Below are 22,798 nucleotides of genomic sequence, written 5' to 3' on the forward strand. Positions count from 1 at the left end.
TGTGACCAAGGATGTGATCTGATGTGGAGAAAGTCCCATGTGTACTTGAAAAGAATGTGTTTTCTGCTCTTAGGATCAAATATTTTGAATATATATGTTAAGTCCATCTGGTCCAATGTGTCTTTCAAAGCTATTGTTTTATTGTTGATTTTTTAAAATTTTCTTTTAAAGATTTTATTTATTTATTTGTTAGAGAGAGAGGGCACACAAGCAAGGGAAGTGGCAGGCAGAGGGTGAGGGAGAAGCAGGCTCCCCATTGAGCACAGAGCCCGAAGAAGGACTCTATCCCAGGACCCTGGGATCATGACCTGAGCCAAAGGCAGAATCTTAACTGACTGAATCACCCAGACATCTCTCTTGTTGATTTTCTGCCCAGACAATCTGTCCATTGATGTATGTGGGGTTTCTCTCTCTTCTTCTTTATTATATTATGGAGCTTCTATATTATAAATGTTATTATGTTTGATGGAGTTACTGAATTCCCTAAGTCTATTCTCCTTTTCCGTAACTCTTCTTTGTCTCTTTTGTTCATTCACTATTTTCCATTATTTTGTCCTCCAGGTCACTAATTTGTTCCTCTGTTTCTTCCAGCCTTGTGTTCATTGCATCAAATCTGCTTCCAGTATTATTTACTGCACTCTTCAATTCTGATCAACTCTTTTTTACCTTTTATATCTGTGGTAAGCATCCCTTATTGTCTTTTTTATCCTTTTCTCAACCCCAATGAGTATCCTTATGATTGTTGCTTTAAATTCTAAATTGGGTGTGTAACTTAAATCTGTTTTTCTCCAGATCTCTGGCTATGGCCTTGTCTTGTTCTTTCATTTGGCAAAACTTCCTCCATCTTTGCAGATCGTCTAAGTCTCTGCCTTCTTACTCTGTATTAGAAATTATGTCTCCTGCTCCTGAAAATAGTGACCTTATAAAGAAGAGGTCATGTAGTTTCCAGGGTCTTGTACTTAAAGGAATGTCTCTTATGTGTGCTGTGTGCTCTGCTGTTGTGTTTTGGTTGACTGTCTTTCAGGCTAGTCATCTCCAGAAGCTTTCCTTGCCTGCTGTGGGCAGTGTTCTGTTCCTGGCCTGAATGTGGCAAGTTTTAAGTAGGCATGCTCTGGTTTTGTTGTGACATGAAAATTGACACCATTTCCACCAGAATTGATGCCCCACAGAACTCTCTGGTTGAGAAACATGATGGAGGTGGTAGTTTGTGCTGGTCTTCAGAGGTAGAGAGTCACCACACTGGGACTGAGACAAGCTTGACTGAGAAGGGCAGTCCTGCCAGAGTACAAGGAGATGGGTTTTGGTGAACAAGTTAAGCATTTAAGCAGATCCAAGTCCAGCACTTTGCTGCTTTCTACAAGTGGCTCTGTGTTTACGCTGAGGTGTAGGGGAGGGACACAGTGACAGCCAGTTTCTTTGTTCTCAGAGATTGTCTCAGTGAATACTGCCTCTCAGAGATATGCTCCAAGAAGGGTGAAAAATCTCCCCACTATGTGCCCCAGGAGTTATTCAGATCACCTTTTACATGCTGTCTGTTCCCTAATTTGCCTGTCTTCTCTCCAGAAACAGGGCAATACCTTCAGTGCTCTATCTTTGCCAAGTCTACCAAACTTTAAAACTCCAGGTTTTAGGTCCCACTGGTTGTAAGAACTCATGAAATGTAGCCTCTTTCATTTGTCAAGCCAAGGGGTTTGGGGAAACTCTCTACTTGTACATTCCACTGTGTGTTTCTTCTTCTTCTTCTTCCCCCCCCCCCCCCCCCTTTATCGATGGCCATGGCTCCCTCTCCTCCACAGCACCTGCTATTCATTTCTCGCATAAACCACGTCTCTTCACGTACTTTTTCAGTGTAGCTACTTTTTTCCCTTTACTTAGCTCCATCAGTCTTCAGGTTGATTTCTTGGATATTTAGGATTATTTGATAATTATCTAGTTGTGTTTGTGGGATGAGTTGAGCCTATGGTCCTTCCACTCTGCTGCCATTTTCCCTCCCAAAGTCTTCTACTCTTTTTTCAAGTCCAATTGGTATCTTTATGATCATTGCTTTAAATTCTCCATCAGACATGATACTTATATCTGTTTCCCTTAGATCTCTGGCCATGGCCTTATCTTATTCTTTCATTTGGGAGAAATTCCTCCATCTTTTTTATTTTGCCTAAGTCTCTGCCTTCTTCCCTGTGTCAGAAAAGCCAGCTATGCTCCTGAAAATAGTGGTCTTATGAAGAAGAGGTCATGTAATGTCCTGGGCCTGGTGTTTCAGGATTTGTCTCCAGTGTGTGTTGCATATGCTCCACAGTTTTTCTCTGACTGCTCTGTCCTTCAGTCAGTAGTCTTCAGAGGCTCTCTTTGCCTGCAGGAGGCACCATTTTGTCCCTAGCCTGAATGTGGTGAATTTTAGCTAGGTATGTTGTGATCTATTGGTGAAATTAGACCTGTTACCAATTCCACCAGAACTGAGGCTCTGTGAACTTTTTTGATTGGGAGACATCATGTGGATAAGTGTTGTGCTGTCTTCTAGGGGGAGTGACTTGTTATCCTGGGACTAAGGCCAGCTTGACCTTGAAGGGAAGTTCCACCAGACTGCAGGGGGCATGTGTTTTGGTGTATGCACGTTAAGCAGCCAGTGTTGGCACTGTGCCAGTTCCCACATGTGAACATGTGCTTCTGCTGAGGAATGGGAAAGGGAAATGATGCCAGTCAGTACCTTTATTCTGTGAGAGCTTTCTCTGTGAACTATGCCTCTCTGTGACATACTCTGAGAAGAATAAATAATTTCCCCACTGTGTACCCAATGTACTCTTCAGATCACTGTTTCCATGCTGCACGTCCATGGACTCTGCCTTTTTTCCAAGAGCAGGTTCAATGTTTCCAGAGTCTCCTGGAGTCAAGCCTTCTGACATTTAAAACTTCAGGTTAATCCCCTCTGGTTGAAATTTAGCCACTTGGAATGGAAATGTTTCACTTTCTAAGCCAATGGCGATGAGGAAAAATCTGCTTGTTCATTCTCCTCTGTGCTCTTCTCTCTCTTTCATCCTTCTCCACAACCAGAGCTCCTTCCCCTCCATAGCTTTCAGGAACCATTTCCCATCTAAGCCATATCTCTGTGCTTCCTAACTTCTTCAATGTGGTCTCTTCTCTACCTTTAGTTGTGGATCTTGTTCTGCTCAGGCCAGCTTCTGGGGTATTTAAGATGATTTGATAGTTACCTAATTGTGTTCATAGGTGGGAGCAAGCCTAGGGTCCTCCTAGTCTGTCATTATCTTCCCTCTCTGTTGTTTTCTTTAAGAACTGCTATAGTGTCATTGCATAATGAATACATATAATTCGGTAAAAAAAATAATCCTCACTCCAATATAACTTAAGATGTTTTATTCAAAATCTACTTTGTTCTTCTTTTCTTATTTTATCATGACTGATATTCCCTGGTAAGAAAACGAAGACAAAATAATCTGTGACTGTGCTTTAATAGTCAAGCTGCTCAAGTGATGTTGTTATAATTGCATCACTGCACTACAAACAGTCTTGATTGCTGCTCCTCATCTTTGTTATTGTTGTGAAAAACAGCTATAGACTATACACCAATAAAAATATAGTAATCTGAAAGGGCATGTGCACCCTGGTGGTTACAGCAGCAATGTCCACAAGAGCCAAACTATGGAAAGAACCTAGATGTCCATCAACAGATGAATGGATAAAGAGGAAGTAGTATATATATACAATGGAATACTCTGCAGCCATCAAAAGAAATGAGGGGCATCTGAGTGGCTCAGTTGGTTATGCTACTGCCTTAGGCTCAGGTTATGATTCCAGGGTCCTGGGATTGAGTACCGCATCAGACTCCCGCTCAGCAGAGAGCCTGCTTCTCTCTCTCCCTCTGCATGCCACTCTGCTTACTTGTGTTATTTCTCTGTCAAATAAATAAATAAAATCTTTAAAAAAAAGAAATGAAATCTTACCATTTGCAATGATGTTGATGGAACTAGAAGGTATTATGCTGAGTGAAATAAGTCAATCAGAGAAAGACAATTATTATATGGTCTCCCTGATATGAGAAATTTGAGAGGCAAAGTGTGGGGGGCTTAAGGGGTAGGGAAGGAAAAAATGAAACAAGAGTGGATCAGGAGGGAGACAGACCATAAGAGACTCTTAATATCACTAAACAAAATGAGGGTTCCTGGTAGGAGGGGAGTAGGGAGAGGGTGGTTGGGTTATGGACACTGGGGAGGGCATGTGCTATAGTGAATGTTGTGAAGTGTGTAAGCCTGATGATCCACAGACCTGTATCCCTGAGGCTAATAATAAATTATATGTCAATTAAAAAAATATCTTAGTTCTGTTGACATTGAAATTCAAATTTCATATTATTTTTGCATCACATGTTTTATTTACAATTTTTTCAGTGATTTAAAAATGTGAAATCTATCCTGAAATCCCAAGTTTTCCAAAAATACATGCCAGCCTTGATTTGATTTGTAGACCAAAGTATGTCTATATCAGTTTTGGCTTCATAAAGTATAGCAAAGTGATGAGGAGAGACCTGGAGCTTAACAGAGATTCCCTCATTTACTGTGAGGTGTCCATTCCCAAGAATTCTTCACAACCCATGGGATAAGCATCTCCCTAACCTCTGAGATATTCAGTCCCTTTCTGTCTTCCAAGTAGCTGTTGTGATCTGCTGCTGTGGTGTTTAAGAGTAATGAGATCTCTCAGCTTTATCTTTGAAAATTGAAACTTGGCCAAATACTAGTAAGTTATCGGAAGTATAGAATAAAACTTCTATGGCAAAAACAGTTGGTCTGGATGTTAATAAGGAAATTCTCTGGCATTCATTTTTCAGAATTCCACCATGAAGATCGAATAATCACCAATGTTCTCCTATACCTAGGATTTTTCTTCATCGTCATTTTTTTTGTGTGGATGGAATATCATAATCATGGTAAGTTAAAAAATATGTAAAGTCCTGGTATCTTAAGGGTTCACTACTCTCACTGATTTTGAGTGGTGATTATAACAGAGATAAGTGGAATCTGACCTTCTTATTATAAAAACAGAATTAGAGGTGAGAGATGTGACAGTCTCGCTTTATTGCTTACTTCTCACTTTTTCACATGTACTTCTAATAAACATATTTAATAGAGGTTTTGAAAAACTGCAATTCACCAAGTGTATTATTCCCCAAACTGTAAGGGTTCTGGAAACATGTCTGTAAAATTAACAGTATAAATAATGTTTAACAGGGAAATCTACAGCACTTGAGTTACTTGTAAAATATTTGATTACTTTGATAATTTGTCATCATTTGATAACTTATCTCAACTGTTAGGATTAGAAATAACTGGTTGAAGCTGTAAAGAGTAATATTTGAGCTCTATATAAAGAAAAAGTTTAAAAATAAGACCTTTCTCCTTATTGAGTATTTTTGCAAAGGAAGTCATGAGTTCACTATCACTGAAAGCATTTAATGGAAATCTTAATGGTCATATAAAGGACTTGTTTATCTTAATTAGAGAATAGATTCTTATATTAGAGAATGGATCCTCAGTTAGATGGAAGATCAAAAATAATATATTTTATCATAAGTAATGTGAAAGTGTAAGAATGAAATCCTTAATTCTCAAATAACATTTATGGGGAAATGTTTTTTTCCCTTATTTTTCATAATTTTTACCATTCTTCTGTACAAAAAAAAATTACCTCCTTAGAAAAACAGACTACGCAGTGCCTACAAATTAAAAAATCCTGAACAGATAGAGATATCCAAATAAATAAACTGGGATTTTTTTTCAGTGTTTATAGATGGCAATAAGAATAAATTATTATGAATAAATGAAATCCTATAAAGTATATTTTATTCTGAAAACAAACACACTAGATTTAAATAAATGCTGTTAAATAAAAGCAAGACCAAATTTTAAAAAAATCAATTTAAATAAATATAATATGGTCACCCCAATAATAAAAATATATATTAAAAATATATATTGGTACAAACAGAAGCAAAATTTGAGTATGTGTATATATATATATATATATATATATATATATATATATATATATTGCCCTCCTTGGTTAAATTTATTCCTAACTTTTTATTCTTTTATGAACTATTGTTAATGGAATTGTTTTGTTAGTCTCATTTTTGGAAAGTTCATTGCTTGTATATAGGATAAAGCCATTTGTATGTTGATCTCATATACTACAGCTTAGCTGAATTTGTTTAGAAAAACTATGAGGGAAACTATGGCCTACCAGAACAGAAGAGCTTTAGGATAACACCTGCCTTACTCTAGGACAAGTAACAACAGTTTTCCCCAACCTCCCAATAGTTTCAGTCTTAGAGAATAACTAAGCTTCCACTTCTAGCTGGCAGCATGAGGCAAAAGGAGGCAGTGCAAGGCTGTGGCATTCTGTTTTCATTCCACCCAGGCATCTGTGTGTTCTAGCTAAGCTTTCTCCCTATACAGAGTGAGGAGGAGATGTGAGGAGATATGAGACCATGTTCTGCTTTCTTCAGGAAAGTTATCACTGGGGCAGAGGGGCAAGCTGAATTAGACTTCTGCTAATAGCCAATGTGGCAGTAATAGTCAGCATTCCATTTCTACCAGTGACCAACAGGGAATTTATATACACTCCCACCCTGGAAACACTTGCTATATATAAACCCAATGACTGTTGGCTAATATAGAAGAATAGATAAGATCTATGGTTTCACATGTGTGAGAATATCCAATGTGTCCAGAATAAAATAAAAAATTAACTCATCATGTCAAGATCAAAGACAATCACCACCTGAATGACAGTGGATAATTGTCAGAAACCAACATTGAGATGACACAACTGTTGGAAGTATCTGGCATGGATGGTAAAGCTGCAATGATAAAAAAGATTCAATGAGCAATTGTAGAAACTCCTGAAACTAAGAACAATGGAAAATTTTAGGAGATAAATAGATTTTACAAATAACCAAAGGAAAATTACAGAACCAGAAATTATTATAACGGAAGTAGAAAAGTTACTTGATGATCTCAGTGCATGTTAAATTGAAGATGACAGAAGAAAGAAACTAAACATGAAAATAAATCAATAGAAATTACCTAATCAGGAAATAAGTGAGAAAATAGACACAAGAAGAAACAGACCTGGAATGCATAGACGATATAAAAATAATCCATCATTCTTGTTATCAGAGTCCTCAGAGAAATTACAAAGAGTATGGAGCTAAAAAAATTATACATATAGATGAGATAATGGTAAAATGCAAAACTCTACAGATTCAAGATACTGAAATGTCCACAAATGGGAGAAACCTAAAGAAAACCTCAATGAGGTATCACTACACATATTTTAAAATGACTAAAATTAAAAATTAAACAGACAGAATATCCCAGTAGTGTTGAGAACATGAGGAAACTTGACTTCTAATATTGCTGGTAAGAATATAAAAACAGTACAGCCCTTCTATTCAGTAATATGGCATTTTCTTGTAAAAATGAATATGGTGAGATCATATGATAGTTGTCTTTCTCTGCTTGACTTATTTCGCTAAGCATGATACGCTCTATGGGGGCTTAAGTGGGTAGGAGAAGAATAAATGAAACAAGATGGGATTGGGAGGGAGAAAAACCATAAGTGACTCTTAATCTCACAAAACAAACTGAGGGTTGCTGGGGGGAGGGGGTTTGGGAGAAGGGGGTGGGATTATGGACATTGGGGAGGGTATGTGCTTTGGTGAGTGCTGTGAAGTGTGTAAACCTGGTGATTCACAGACCTGTACCCCTGGGGATAAAAATATATGTTTCTAAAAAATAAAAAATGAATATGGTGAGTCTGGTGGTGGGTATTAAGGAGGGCACATATGGTCTGGAGCATCGGGTGTTATACATAAACAATGAACCTTGGAACACAACATCAGAAACTAATGATGCAGTGTATGGTGATTAACATAACACAATTTAAAAAATTAAAAAATGAATATGCACTTGCTGTATAAATCAACAATCATACACTTAGGCATTTATTCTAAAGAATATAGAAATAAAACCTTATGTTCATATGGAATCTTCAATGCAGAACAATTTTACTTATGTTAGCAAAAAACTGGAAACAAAACAAATACTCTTCAGTGAATGCAGAGTTAAATAAACTATAATAAATGAGTATACTGGAATACTATTCAGCAATAAAATGCAGCAGAGTATTGATTCATACAACAAAAGTGGTGGGCTTCAATAGCACTGTGCTTAGTGGGAAAAATGTATATCTCAAAAGATTGTGTACTGTATGATTCCATTTGTAGGACATGTGAAAACTGACAAAACTATAGACATGGAGTATAGACTAGTGGCTGCCGGGGACAAAGGAAGAACAGGGGTGGAGACTGAGAATATAAAGAGATTGCCTAAGATATTGTGGTTGTGGACCAGTTTTATATCTTGATTGTGGTTTCTTGAGTCTATAGATGGGAGAAAATGTATCAACACACGCATGCACGTGCACATCAATGCATGCAAAAATGGTGAAACCCGAATGAAGTATGTTGTATAATTAACAGGATTATAACCATGTCAGTTTCTTGGCTTTGATATTTTACTACAGTTATATGAGATGTTTTCATTCATTAGGGGATCTGGGTAAAGGATATATAGGGCTATATATAAAAAACATTAAAAAGAGGGGAAACTATGATTCCTGTGCTTCATCAGGTAAAATAAAAGAGACTAGAAATAAAAAGAATGAAAATTCACAGCAGACAAATAGAAACTAGGAAAAAATAGTCAAATCAAAATTTTAGAATTGAAAGATACATCTGAAATTTAAATACTACTGCATTAGCACAATAAGAAAATTTAGATAATAAGGAAAAAGACCAGAAAATGGAATTTCCAAAATCAAAAATACAGGAAAAAACAAGTCTTGATGAGGATGTAGAGAAAAGGGAACCCTCACTCACTATTGGTGGGAATGCAAACTGGTGCAGCCACTCTGGAAAACAGTATGGAGATTCCTCAAAAGTTAAAACTGGAACTATATTATGACCCAACAATTGTCCTACTGGCTATTTACCCCTAAGAATCCAAAACCACTAATTCAAAAGGATATAAGCATAGCCTATATTTCTTGCAGTATTATCTACAACAGACAAATTATGGAAGTAGCCCAAGTCTCCATGGATAGATGAATGGATAAAAAAGAAAAAGAATATATACAAAATAGAATATTATTAAGCCATAAAAGGGAATGAAATCTTGACATTTGCAACAATATGGATGGAGCTACAGAGTATAATACTAAATGAAATAAGACAAAGAAAGAAAAATACCATAAGATTTCAGTCATATGTGGAATTTAAGAAACAAAAGTAATGAACAAAGTAAAAGAAATACAACTCAAGGGGGAGGAGTCAAGATGGCGGAGAAGTAGCAGGCTGAGACTGCTTCAGCTAGCCGGAGATCAGCTAGATAGCTTATCTAAAGATTGCAAACAACTGAAAATCCATCGGCAGATCGAAGAGAAGAAGAACAGCAATTCTGGAAACAGAAAAACAACCACTTTCTGAAAGGTAGGACCGGCGGAGAAGTGAATCCAAAGCGACGGGAAGATAGACCCCCGGGGGAGGGGCCGGCTCCCGGCAAGCGGCGGAGCAACGGAGCACAAAATCAGGACTTTTAAAAGTCTGTTCCACTGAGGGACATCGCTCCAGAGGCTAAACCAGGGCGAAGCCCACGTGGGTTCAGCGTGGCCTCAGGTCCCGCAGGGTCACAGAAGGATCAGGGGTGTCTGAGTGTCGCAGACCTTGCGGGTATTGGAACGGGAAAGCCGGCTACAGAGACAGAGCCGACAGTAAGCTCACAGCTCGGTGTTACCTTGAACTGGTCGCAGGCTCGGTGAGCTCGGAGCGCGGCCGGAGATCAGGCAGACAGGAGTAACTGGGCGCTGTTCTCTGAGGGCGCACTGAGGAGTGCGGCCCTGGGCTCTCGGCTCCTCCGGGCCGGAGACCAGGAGGCCGCCATTTGTATTCCCGTCCTCCGGAACTCTACGGAAAGTGCTCAGGGAACAAAAGCTCCTGAAAGCAAACCCGAGCGGATTACTCACCCCGGCCCCTGCTAAGGGCGGTGTAATTCCACCTGGGGCAAAGACACTTGAGAATCACTACAACAGGCCCCTCCCCCAGAAGATCAACAAGAAATCCAGCCGAGACCAAGTTCACCTACCAAGGAGTGCGGTTTCAATACCAAGGAGAGCAGCAGAATTCCAGAGGAGGAGAAAGCCAAGCACGGAACTCATGGCTTTTTCCCTGTGATTTTTTTTTAGTCTTGCAGTTAATTTAATTTTTTCTTTTTCATTTTTTGTTTTTTTTTTTTTCTCGCCTTCGGGTAAAATTTTTTTTTTTTTAACTGTTACCTTTTTCTTTTTTAACGATTTTTTACTAGTTTATCTAATATATATATTTTGTCTTTTTTACATTTTTCTTAGGTGTTTTCCTTTATTTTTTTTTCTTTTTTCTTTTTTTTTCTTTCTTCCTTTTTGAACCTCTTTTTATCCCCTTTCTCCCCCCTCACGATTTTGGATCTCTTCTAATTTGGTTAAAGCATTTTTTCCTGGGGTTGTTGCCATCCTTTTAGTATTTTACTTGCCCCTTCATATACTCTTATCTGGACAAAATGACAAGACGGAAAAATTCAACACAAAAAAAAGAACAAGAGGCAGTACCGAAGGCTAGGGACCTAATCAATACAGACATTGGTAATATGTCAGATCTAGAGTTCAGAATGACAATTCTTAAGGTTCTAGCCGGGCTCGAAAAAGGCATGGAAGATATTAGAGAAACCCTCTCGAGAGATATAAAAGCCCTTTCTGGAGAAATAAAAGAACTAAAATCTAACCAAGTTGAAATCAAAAAAGCTATTAAGGAGGTGCAATCAAAAATGGAGGCTCTTACTGCTAGGATAAATGAGGCAGAAGAAAGAATTAGTGATATAGAAGACCAAATGACAGAGAATAAAGAAGCTGAGCAAAAGAGGGACAAACAGCTACTGGACCACGAGGGGAGAATTCGAGAGATAAGTGACACCATAAGACGAAACAACATTAGAATAATTGGGATTCCAGAAGAAGAAGAAAGAGAAAGGGGAGCAGAAGGTATACTGGAGAGAATTATTGGGGAGAATTTCCCCAATATGGCAAAGGGAACGAGCATCAAAATTCAGGAGGTTCAGAGAACGCCCCTCAAAATCAATAAGAATAGGCCCACACCCCGTCACCTAATAGTAAAATTTACAAGTCTCAGTGACAAAGAGAAAATCCTGAAAGCAGCCCGGGAAAAGAAGTCTGTAACATACAATGGTAAAAATATTAGATTGGCAGCTGACTTATCCACAGAGACCTGGCAGGCCAGAAAGAGCTGGCATGATATTTTCAGAGCACTAAACGAGAAAAACATGCAGCCAAGAATACTATATCCAGCTAGGCTATCATTGAAAATAGAAGGAGAGATTAAAAGCTTCCAGGACAAACAAAAACTGAAAGAATTTGCAAATACCAAACCAGCTCTACAGGAAATATTGAAAGGGGTCCTCTAAGCAAAGAGAGAGCCTACAAGTTGTAGATCAGAAAGGAACAGAGACCATATACAGTAACAGTCACCTTACAGGCAATACAATGGCACTAAATTCATATCTCTCAATAGTTACCCTGAATGTTAATGGGCTAAATGCCCCTGTCAAAAGACACAGGCTATCAGAATGGATAAAAAAACAAAACCCATCTATATGTTGCCTCCAAGAAACTCATTTTAAGCCCGAAGACACCTCCAGATTTACAGTGAGGGGGTGGAAAAGAATTTACCATGCTAATGGACATCAGAAGAAAGCAGGAGTGGCAATCCTTATATCAGATCAATTAGATTTTAAGCCAAAGACTATAATAAGAGATGAGGAAGGACACTATATAGATTTTAAATATCTATGCCCCCAACGTGGGAGCAGCCAACTATATAAACCAATTAATAACAAAATCAAAGAAGCACATCAACAATAATACAATAATAGTAGGGGACTTTAACACTCCCCTCACTGAAATGGACAGATCATCCAAGCAAAAGATCAGCAAGGAAATAAAGGCCTTAAACGACACACTGGACCAGATGGACATCACAGATATATTCAGAATATTTCATCCCAAAGCAACAGAATACACATTCTTCTCTAGTGCACATGGAACATTCTCCAGAATAGATCACATCCTCGGTCCTAAATCAGGACTCAACCGGTATCAAAAGATTGGGATCATTCCCTGCATATTTTCAGACCACAATGCTCTAAAGCTAGAACTCAACCACAAAAGGAAGTTTGGAAAGAACCCAAATACATGGAGACTAAACAGCATCCTTCTAAAGAATGAATGGGTCAACCGGGAAATTAAAGAAGAATTGAAAAAAATCATGGAAACAAATGATAATGAAAATACAACGGTTCAAAATCTGTGGGACACAACAAAGGCAGTCCTGAGAGGAAAATATATAGCGGTACAAGCCTTTCTCAAGAAACAAGAAAGGTCTCAGGTACACAACCTAACCCTACACCTAAAGGAGCTGGAGAAAGAACAAGAAAGAAACCCTAAGCCCAGCAGGAAGAGAAATCATAAAGATCAGAGCAGAAATCAATGAAATAGAAACCAAAAAAACAATAGAACAAATCAACGAAACTAGGAGCTGGTTCTTTGAAAGAATTAATAAAATTGATAAACCCCTGGCCCGACTTATCAAAAAGAAAAGAGAAAGGACCCAAATAAATAAAATCATGAATGAAAGAGGAGAGATCACAACTAACACCAAAGAAATACAAACTATTATAAGAACATACTATGAGCAACTCTATGCCAATAAATTTGACAATCTGGAAGAAATGGATGCATTCCTAGAAACATATAAACTACCACAACTGAACCAGGAAGAAATAGAAAGCCTGAACAGACCCATAACCAGTAAGGAGATTGAAACAGTCATTAAAAATCTCCAAACAAACAAAAGCCCAGGGCCAGACGGCTTCCCGGGGGAATTCTACCAAACATTTAAAGAAGAACTAATTCCTATTCTCCTGAAACTGTTCCAAAAAATAGAAATGGAAGGAAAACTTCCAAACTCATTTTATGAGGCCAGCATCACCTTGATCCTAAAACCAGACAAGGATCCCACCAAAAAAGAGAGCTATAGACCGATATCCTTGATGAACACAGATGCGAAAATACTCAACAAAATACTAGCCAATAGGATTCAACAGTACATTAAAAAGATTATTCACCACGACCAAGTGGGATTTATTCCAGGGCTGCAAGGTTGGTTCAACATCCGCAAATCAGTCAATGTGATACAACACATCAATAAAAGAAAGAACAAGAACCATATGATACTCTCAATAGATGCTGAAAAAGCATTTGACAAAGTACAGCATCCCTTCCTGATCAAAACTCTTCAAAGTGTAGGGATAGAGGGCACATACCTCAATATCATCAAAGCCATCTATGAAAAACCCACCGCAAATATCATTCTCAATGGAGAAAAACTGAAAGCTTTTCCGCTAAGGTCAGGAACACGGCAGGGATGTCCATTATCACCACTGCTATTCAACATAGTACTAGAGGTCCTAGCCTCAGCAATCAGACAACAAAAGGAAATTAAAGGCATCCAAATCGGCAAAGAAGAAGTCAAATTATCACTCTTCGCAGATGATATGATACTATATGTGGAAAACCCAAAAGACTCCACTCCAAAACTGCTAGAACTTATACAGGAATTCAGTAAAGTGTCAGGATATAAAATCAATGCACAGAAATCAGTTGCATTTCTCTACACCAACAGCAAGACAGAAGAAAGAGAAATTAAGGAGTCAATCCCATTTACAATTGCACCCAAAACCATAAGATACCTAGGAATAAACCTAACCAAAGAGACACAGAATCTATACTCAGAAAACTATAAAGTACTCATGAAAGAAATTGAGGAAGACACAAAGAAATGGAAAAATGTTCCATGCTCCTGGATTGGAAGAATAAATATTGTGAAAATGTCTATGCTACCTAAAGCAATCTACACATTTAATGCAATTCCTATCAAAGTACCATCCATCTTTTTCAAAGAAATGGAACAAATAATGCTAAAATTTATATGGAACCAGAAAAGACCTCGAATAGCCAAAGGGATATTGAAAAAGAAAGCCAACGTTGGTGGCATCACAATTCCGGACTTCAAGCTCTATTACAAAGCTGTCGTCATCAAGACAGCATGGTACTGGCACAAAAACAGACACATAGATCAATGGAACAGAATAGAGAGCCCAGAAATAGACCCTCAACTCTATGGTCAACTAATCTTTGACAAAGCAGGAAAGAATGTCCAATGGAAAAAGACAGCCTCTTCAATAAATGGTGCTGGGAAAATTGGACAGCCACATGCAGAAAAATGAAATTGGACCATTTCCTTACACCACACACAAAAATAGACTCAAAATGGATGAAGGACCTCAATGTGCGAAAGGAATCCATCAAAATCCTTGAGGAGAACACAGGCAGCAACCTCTTTGACCTCTGCCGCAGCAACATCTTCCTAGGAACAACGCAAAAGGCAAGGGAAGCAAGGGCAAAAATGAACTATTGGGATTTCATCAAGATCAAAAGCTTTTGCACAGCAAAGGAAACAGTTAACAAAATCAAAAGACAACTGACAGAATGGGAGAAGATATTTGCAAATGACATATCAGATAAAGGACTAGTGTCCAGAATCTATAAAGAACTTAGCAAACTCAACACCCAAAGAACAAATAATCCAATCAAGAAATGGGCAGAGGACATGAACAGACATTTCTGCAAAGAAGACATCCAGATGGCCAACAGACACATGAAAAAGTGCTCCATATCACTCGGCATCAGGGAAATACAAATCAAAACCACAATGAGATATCACCTCACACCAGTCAGAATGGCTAAAATAAACAAGTCAGGAAATGACAGATGCTGGCGAGGATGCGGAGAAAGGGGAACCCTCCTACACTGTTGGTGGGAATGCAAGCTGGTGCAGCCACTCTGGAAAACAGCATGGAGGTTCCTCAAAATGTTGAAAATAGAACTGCCCTATGACCCAGCAATTGCACTATTGGGTATTTACCCTAAGGATACAAACGTAGTGATCCAAAGGGGCACATGCACCCGGATGTTTATAGCAGCAATGTCCACAATAGCCAAACTATGGAAAGAACCTAGATGTCCATCAACAGATGAATGGATCAAGAAGATGTGGTATATATACACAATGGAATACTATGCAGCCATCAAAAGAAATGAAATCTTGCCATTTGCGACAACATGGATGGAACTAGAGCGTATCATGCTTAGCGAAATAAGTCAAGCAGAGAAAGACAACTATCATATGATCTCCCTGATATGAGGAAGTGGTGATGCAACATGGGGGCTTAAGTGGGTAGGAGAAGAATAAATGAAACAAGATGGGATTGGGAGGGAGACAAACCATAAGTGACTTTTAATCTCACAAAACAAACTGAGGGTTGCTGGGGGGAGGGGGTTTGGGAGAAGGGGGTGGGATTATGGACATTGGGGAGGGTATGTGCTTTGGTGAGTGCTGTGAAGTGTGTAAACCTGGTGATTCACAGACCTGTACCCCTGGGGATAGAGTATTATGCCTCCATCAGAAAGGATGAATACCCAACTTTTGTAGCAACATGGACGGGACTGGAAGAGATTATGCTGAGTGAAATAAGTCAAGCAGAGAGAGTCAATTATCATATGGTTTCACTTATTTGTGGAGCATAACAAATAGCATGGAGGACATGGGGACTTAGAGTGGAGAAGGGAGTTGGGGGAAATTGGAAGGGGAGGTGAACCATGAGAGACTATGGACTCTGAAAAACAATCTGAGGGTTTTGAAGGGACGGGGGTGGGAGGTTGGGGTACCAGGTGGTGGGTATTATAGAGGGCACGGATTGCATGGAGCCCGGGGTCTGGTGCAAAAATAATGAATACTGTTATGCTGGAAATAAAAAAAAAAAAAAAAAAAAAAAAGAAATACAACTCAAAAAAATGGACTCTTAACTATAGAGAACAAATCAAGAGTTACCAGAAAGGAGGTGAGTGGGGGAATAGGTGAAACAGGTGATGGGGATTAAGAGTACACTTAACCATGATTAGCACTGAGTAGTTTGTAGAATCATTGAGTCACTATATTAGACACCTGACACCAATATAATTGCGTGTTAATTATATTAGCATTAAAGTAGAAAAAATTAATTTACAAAGGAAAAGTGGAAATATTTACAGTGTGTGTAAGTTTTCTGCATAAAGATATTTGGAAATATTTAAAAAAGTTTTTGCACATTAATAAAGAAATTCCCAGGAAGAGAGGAGAAAGATTGGAGCATATAATCTATTTGAAGAAGACTGTCAAAATTCTCTCACACTTGGTAAAAAATGTCAACTTAAAGATGCAAAATGCTTGGCAAAGTATAAGCAGAATAAACTTAAAGAATACCGACATGCCTAGAATTATTTTGATCATAATTTTTGAAAGCCAAATTAAAGAAATAACTCTTGAACTTACCTAAAGTAAAACGAGAAAGGACAAATGATTCGAAACCAGGTGACTTCACACCGAAAATTATAGAAGCAAGAGTAAAATAAAGCAAAGTCATTAAAATACTGAAAGAAAAAACTGTCAACCCACTAGTCTATATATTCAGTGAAAAGAGACTTCAGCAAATAGACAAACGAAAATCTTTAATGCGTGGAAGAAAAAAAAGTCAAGAAAACAAAGATAAGACCAAAAGTAGTTACCAGATTTGTCTCATACGAAATCCTAAAGAAACTTCTGGAACATAAGGGAAATAACAGAAGGAGCAAATGAGAAGAAGGGAAAAACATGTGGATAGAAATAAGAGATTGTAAATTCTGAAAATCAAAAATTTCTTCTATTTGTTTTGAAGATGTGAAAAGGTGTTTTCATCCACAAGCAATTTAATTAATGATTGAATAAATTTTGCTCTCTTGAATTCATTTTTATGCTGTATCAATTATTTGAAATAAATAAGCTTAATGAATTTATTCAGAGAAAGGGAGGAAGTTAAAGGGAAATTTATCTCCACCAGAACAGAAAATGTATTACTAAAGGAAACCCTGTCCTGGATTATAGAAAAGCAATGCTTTTGGTACTTTGGCATTTTGTAATAATAGTTTGCCCCTAAAAGAACTGATATTTGATCCTCTGTACTTTTATTTATGAATTACTTCAATTATTTTAATCAATATTTCTTATCTGATATGGACATTGGGGAGGGTATGTGCTATGGTGAGTGCTGTGAAGTGTGTAAGCCTGGTGATTCACAGACCTGTACCCCTGGGCTAATACTACATTATATGTTAATTTAAAAAAATTTTTAAAAAATTCTCATTTGATTTTCAGAGAAAAATAAAAGATGATGAGTTTCAAATCTTAAATCACTTAGAAAGGATATCATTGCAACAAACTCAGTTTCAGACAGTAAAAAGAAAAGTGTTTGGTATCTTGACATTATACCAAATGAAACTTTCTTCCTTGTACACCAATCTACTGGTAACTCTATTGTTACACTTGGAATTTGTTTCAGTTTAATATGTAATAAAACTTTCCTGTTTTTTTTTTTCTAAACTGTCTAAATTTTTGTCTAATCTCTTTTTCAGAGAAAAGGAAGAAGGAAGAGCAAGGTAGCCATTTTACCTTCACATAAGTACAAATCATGCAATTAAATATTGTCAGCTCTTGACTGTATGAGAGCAGCCCTGGGCATCTTGGCATTGTGTTGAACCAAGGACGTTTTCCCCTAGTAAATGAAGTGATTTGACCTTCCATTACTTTATTTGCAGATCACTTCTGTTGCACTAACTTCAGTTTACTCTTTTGCATAAGCATCATGATATCTGAAGCACTTTCGGTGATCAAATGTGATGCTGCTTGTGAAACATGTATCACAGAGCTTAATGCAGAGAAAGCAGTTAATGAATGTCAGTGGGGATGTTGGGTATGATGGTGACAATGATAGTGATGATGATGGTGATGGTGATGATTATTATGACAATGATATCATGCCTATAGAAGACTTCAGGAAATTATTTTGGGAGATGTTAAGTTCAGTCACAAGAAATTTAAAATTATTTTTCTGCTTTGCCATTTCACATAAAACAATGTGGAAACCCATAAGTTTTTCAGTAAAACACCTATAAAATAAATGTAATCTTTTTTTTTTTTTCTCTGAAGTGGCTAACCTACTCTATCCACAACAGGAGAAAAGGGTTTTGTTCATTTTGTTTGTTTCATAATGATTCTTATACGACTTTCTTTTAATTTTTCAAGTGAACCTAGGAAAGAAGATGATAAAAATGTAACAAATATTTACAAAATATATTTCTATTGTGTGTGTCATAGTGATTTTCATATTACTCTGTTTTATTTTCAAGTGAACCTAGGAAAGAAAATGGTAAAATGTAATGACTATTTACAAAATATGATATTCCTATTGTCTATGTCATAGTAATTTTCATATTACTCTGTTTTATTTTCAGATGAACCTAGAAAAGAAAATGGTAAAATTTAATGACTATTTACAAAATATGATATTCCTTTTGTCTATGTCATAGTGGTTTTCATATTGCTCTGTTTTGTTTTTAGGTGAGCTCAGGGAAAAAAATGGTAAAATTTAATAACTTATTTTCAAGATATGATCTTCCTATATGGATTTTTGCTGCTTTTTCCTTTTCTATTCCCCCTACTTTCTCTGTATAATTTCTCTCATGATTTTCATTCATGTTTATTATATTACTATTTCCCTTCCTGTTTCTTTCTTTCTTATTCTCCCATTAGTTAACTCACTTCTCTCATTCACCCTTGTCTTAATTTAATGTATTATTTTTCAGCTGTCTCCATGACATTAGCAATAACTTCTTCTAGTGGCTCTGAAATAAGTCAAATATAATCTGACAATATATTTGAAAGAGCTCTCACCGTGCTTGCTGTGCCTACAACCTGATTCTAAGCAAAACTGAAACTCTTCTAACTATGACACTATTTTATCAAAGAAATGTGCAATAGGTTGTTCCTTATACAGAACAAACACTACTACTCTACCTTTTGACTGAAGCATCAGCTGGCTGGACTAAAAGTGGAGGATTATGGCGTAGTGATTGAGTCTTTAATTTGCAGTTTAACTTACTTAGATTTAAATCTTTGATCTGTTCATTTACCAACAGAAACTTCACAATGTTGTTCACCCCTTTGATTCTCAGACCTTTATTCTGTAAACAGAGGAATACTACTTCCCCATTATTTTGCTAGCATTCAATTGGGTAATTATATAAAACCATTAAATAATACCTATCTCAGTGAACGCATTGAATAAATTGTAGCTGTTACCGCACAGATGATGGATAGTATCACATTGCAGGTGATGATATTTATTAGTATCAGCATTCTAAACGACTTCAAAAACAATGTATCACTGCGGACTTGGTGAATTTTCTCTTGAATTTCAAATGTAAAATAATTTATCCATGTAAGCATGTGATATATTTTTGTATTATTTGTTTCTGGTAAGTGTTCTAAAGAGTGAGGGCTTTTTAAAAAAACTTTAATTAAAGTAACTTATTTCACATGTTATTCATTTAAGGAACTTTAATTTTTCTTTTCTCTGTGATACTAAAATAGTGTTTTCACTTTTGTATTTCAGGAGAATTGCAAAAGGAAATTGGTAATTGTATTCCAATAGTTGAAATATTTGCAAGATATATTGTGGAAATCCCATGCTTCACTTTATCCTGTTTCTTTACCTCTTTAATTTTGAGTGTCTTTTAATTTTCCTATAGCCTCTCTATATTGTAGTTATCATGCTAGGAATGATTTACCTGTTTACCTTGATTAAGTCCTAAAAATCATGTGAGTCATCTTTATTATATCTGTAGGAAATAATTTATAAGGAGCAATGGCTTGACTAATATTATAGTGATAATTAGATTATCAAAGAATGCATGTCTTTATTTGCATTTTTACCTCCTCAAGAGTCTCAGTCTTCTGTGTACTTTTCCTTTCAGATCAGAGAAGAGCCCAATTTAGGAATGGTAAGTAGCTCAGAAGTTCTTTCATGGCAGTTCTTAAATTCCATAAATAATAAGACTCCTAACTCAGCTCTAAACTCTGTTCCCAGAGAGTCAGGCATATTATACCATTGCCTGTATTCACTGTGTAGGAGCATAAATGAAAGAGAATCTGTTAACTCATTTTTCCCTAATTTGGAATATCCTTTTCACTTCATCTCCCTTTCTCAATTCTTTGTTCCTTCATTCTGTTTTTCCTAATTCCTTCCTTTTCTTCTTCCTTCACCTCTCTTCTTTCCTTCCATTTTCCCATCCGTCTTATCTATCTTTATCTCAAACTACCCACCTTCCTATCATTACTTCTTCATTTTCTATCTCTCTTATTTCCTTTCTTCTTTTTATTGTTTTTAGTTTGTCATTTTTTCTGACTTTATATTTTTCCACACACATACACAACTCAACCATTTTCTAGTTTAAGAAAGGAATGGTCACATGCTTGTGAGGAAGAAAAGCAACAGACAGATAAATATGTCACTGAACGCTTAGAAAATGTCAGTGATGAGGAGAGGAAAAGATATAAGAAGGACCAGGAGAGAGTAATAATATTTCATCATTTTGTTCACCTGCAGACTGGCAGAACGCATCATTGTACCCTGGTGAGTACATTATCCTAACCATGATCATTTTCCCTGCATCTAAGATATGTAACTAAGCTCCCCAATTCTGCAAGATTTCATGCTACCAACTACCACATGACAGAGAAAAAAAAAAGTATTGTACATAACTTCTGTTCCACAGAAAACTTACCAAGAAATATAAATTACTTTTCTTTCCATCTTTTTCTAGCCTGTGTCTCATGGGACACTTACAAGTTCACTAAAGAAGATACTAAGAAATAAAAATAGTATCTTGTCAATTTAATAAATTTCCTTTTCCCTTTATCCCAATTAAAGGAAGTTTTATATTTTTGTGAATTAATCCTAGCTACTCTTTCAAATAAACATCAAAACATGAAACAGTTTATCAAGCTAGAGTGTATCTTTAATGTGTATACAAATACTCCTGGTTAAGAAGATCTACTTGGAAGATGCCCTCTAAGCAAAGACTTAGACCTAGACTCTTTCATTGTGTAGCTTTCCAATATTCTAGATGTCCTTCAAAGACAGTCACAATTTTTTGAGAAAAAAAAATGTGAAGATCACCAAAATCTATAGCGTTTTGTGGCAGGGGTTGACAGGGCATTGACCATGTACACCTACATAGGTCAATTCTGTCATGTGGTTTCACCTAGGCATAAAGGGAGCTGGGAAAGGTGGTTTAGCTGTTTTCCCAGAAAACAGAAAAGCAATGAGTATTGTTAGAGTTTTGCCATCTCTACAACAAGCGGACTTTCAGGTAACCAAAGATCAACTTAATGCTTCTTTTCCTGTATCTATCTAACTTGGTCTTTTTCAAAAAGAGAAACCAAGGGTCCATGGAGTCATTGCAACTAACTCTAAGGCCAAGATCTCTAGGAGATGCCCACTTGTCTTCTGTCAGTAGATGTAACTCTTCTGGATATTGAAATCTGTGTACTCATAGACAGGAGTTGTCCGCACCCTTCATTCCATACTTAGACAATGCAATAAAAGATGGATAACAATTTGTTTGGAATAAGGAAAGAGAAATCACCATAATCATCATTTACCAACAGCAGTAAGAATTTCCATCAGGGATTCTGTGAAGGCCCCCTATTCTGAGCGTGGAAGTGTTTTCCTGATTATGTAGATCCTTGTTCTGCTCTTGCTTCCAGTCTTCCTCAATAGCCCTTGGCTATCCCCCACTTCAAGTGCATAGTGGCAAAGCATTCTTCTGGTTCATGCAAATTTATTTCAAAATATGCTTTGCATCTTTCATGCTTACAGTATATTTTACTTTAAGCTCATTTTTTTTTTTTTGGAGAAAATGTTATTGGATATAATATATATACCATACATCTAATTACGTGTTCACTCATGTTTTGAAAATCAATTCAATGATTTGTTAATACATTTACGCAGTTGGGCAACAATGATCAAATCCAGTTTTAGAAGATTTCTATCACCTGGAAAGATCTCCTGTTTCCATTTTCTGCCAGTCCTTTCCCAGGCTCAGGCAATCCCTAGTCTACTTACTCTCTCTTATAGCTTTGCCTTTTGGACATGTATGATTAGGATCATGTAATAAATGGTCTTTCCTTTCTTATTTTTTTCCATTTAACATGTTTTTGAGACTCTCCTTTTAACATGTTTTAGTACTTTGTTCTTTTATATTTCCAGATAGTATTCCATTGTAAGGATATGCCACATTATGCTTATTTATACCCTAGATAATAGGTTTTTAGAATACTTCCACTTTATTTTATAGTTTTAAGTTTTAATTTAAATTCTACTTAGTAAACACATGGTGTAATATTAGTTTCAGAAATAGAATTTAGTGATTCATTCACATATAATACCCCAGGCTCACCAAAGCAATTGCCCTCCTTATCACCGATCACCCATTTAGCCCTTTCCCTGAACCCACCTCCCCTCCAGAAATCCTCAGTTTGTTCTTCGTAATTAAGAGCCTGTTTTATGGTTTCTCTTTCCCTCTTTTTTCTCACCCTATGTTCATCTATTTCATTTCTTAAATTCCACATATGAGAGAGTTCTGGTAT

At 36.9% G+C, this 22,798-nt stretch overlaps 1 protein-coding gene across 2 annotated transcripts in view; it reads left to right on the top strand.

Moving 5' to 3' along the window:
- Nucleotides 1-22,798, top strand: part of LOC116588961 (butyrophilin subfamily 1 member A1-like) — a 51,232-nt gene that overhangs the window by 12,731 nt on the left and 15,703 nt on the right. For both annotated transcript variants that reach the window (XM_032340733.1, XM_032340734.1), the window contains exons 2-6: nucleotides 4,838-4,936; nucleotides 17,719-17,742; nucleotides 19,758-19,778; nucleotides 20,119-20,145; nucleotides 20,751-20,777. In XM_032340733.1, the coding sequence (XP_032196624.1) occupies nucleotides 4,838-4,936; nucleotides 17,719-17,742; nucleotides 19,758-19,778; nucleotides 20,119-20,145; nucleotides 20,751-20,777 (198 nt within the window). The remainder of the gene's footprint in view (nucleotides 1-4,837; nucleotides 4,937-17,718; nucleotides 17,743-19,757; nucleotides 19,779-20,118; nucleotides 20,146-20,750; nucleotides 20,778-22,798) is intronic.

This window comes from Mustela erminea, chromosome 4 (assembly GCF_009829155.1).
Source record: "Mustela erminea isolate mMusErm1 chromosome 4, mMusErm1.Pri, whole genome shotgun sequence".
Classification (NCBI taxonomy): domain Eukaryota; kingdom Metazoa; phylum Chordata; class Mammalia; order Carnivora; family Mustelidae; genus Mustela; species Mustela erminea.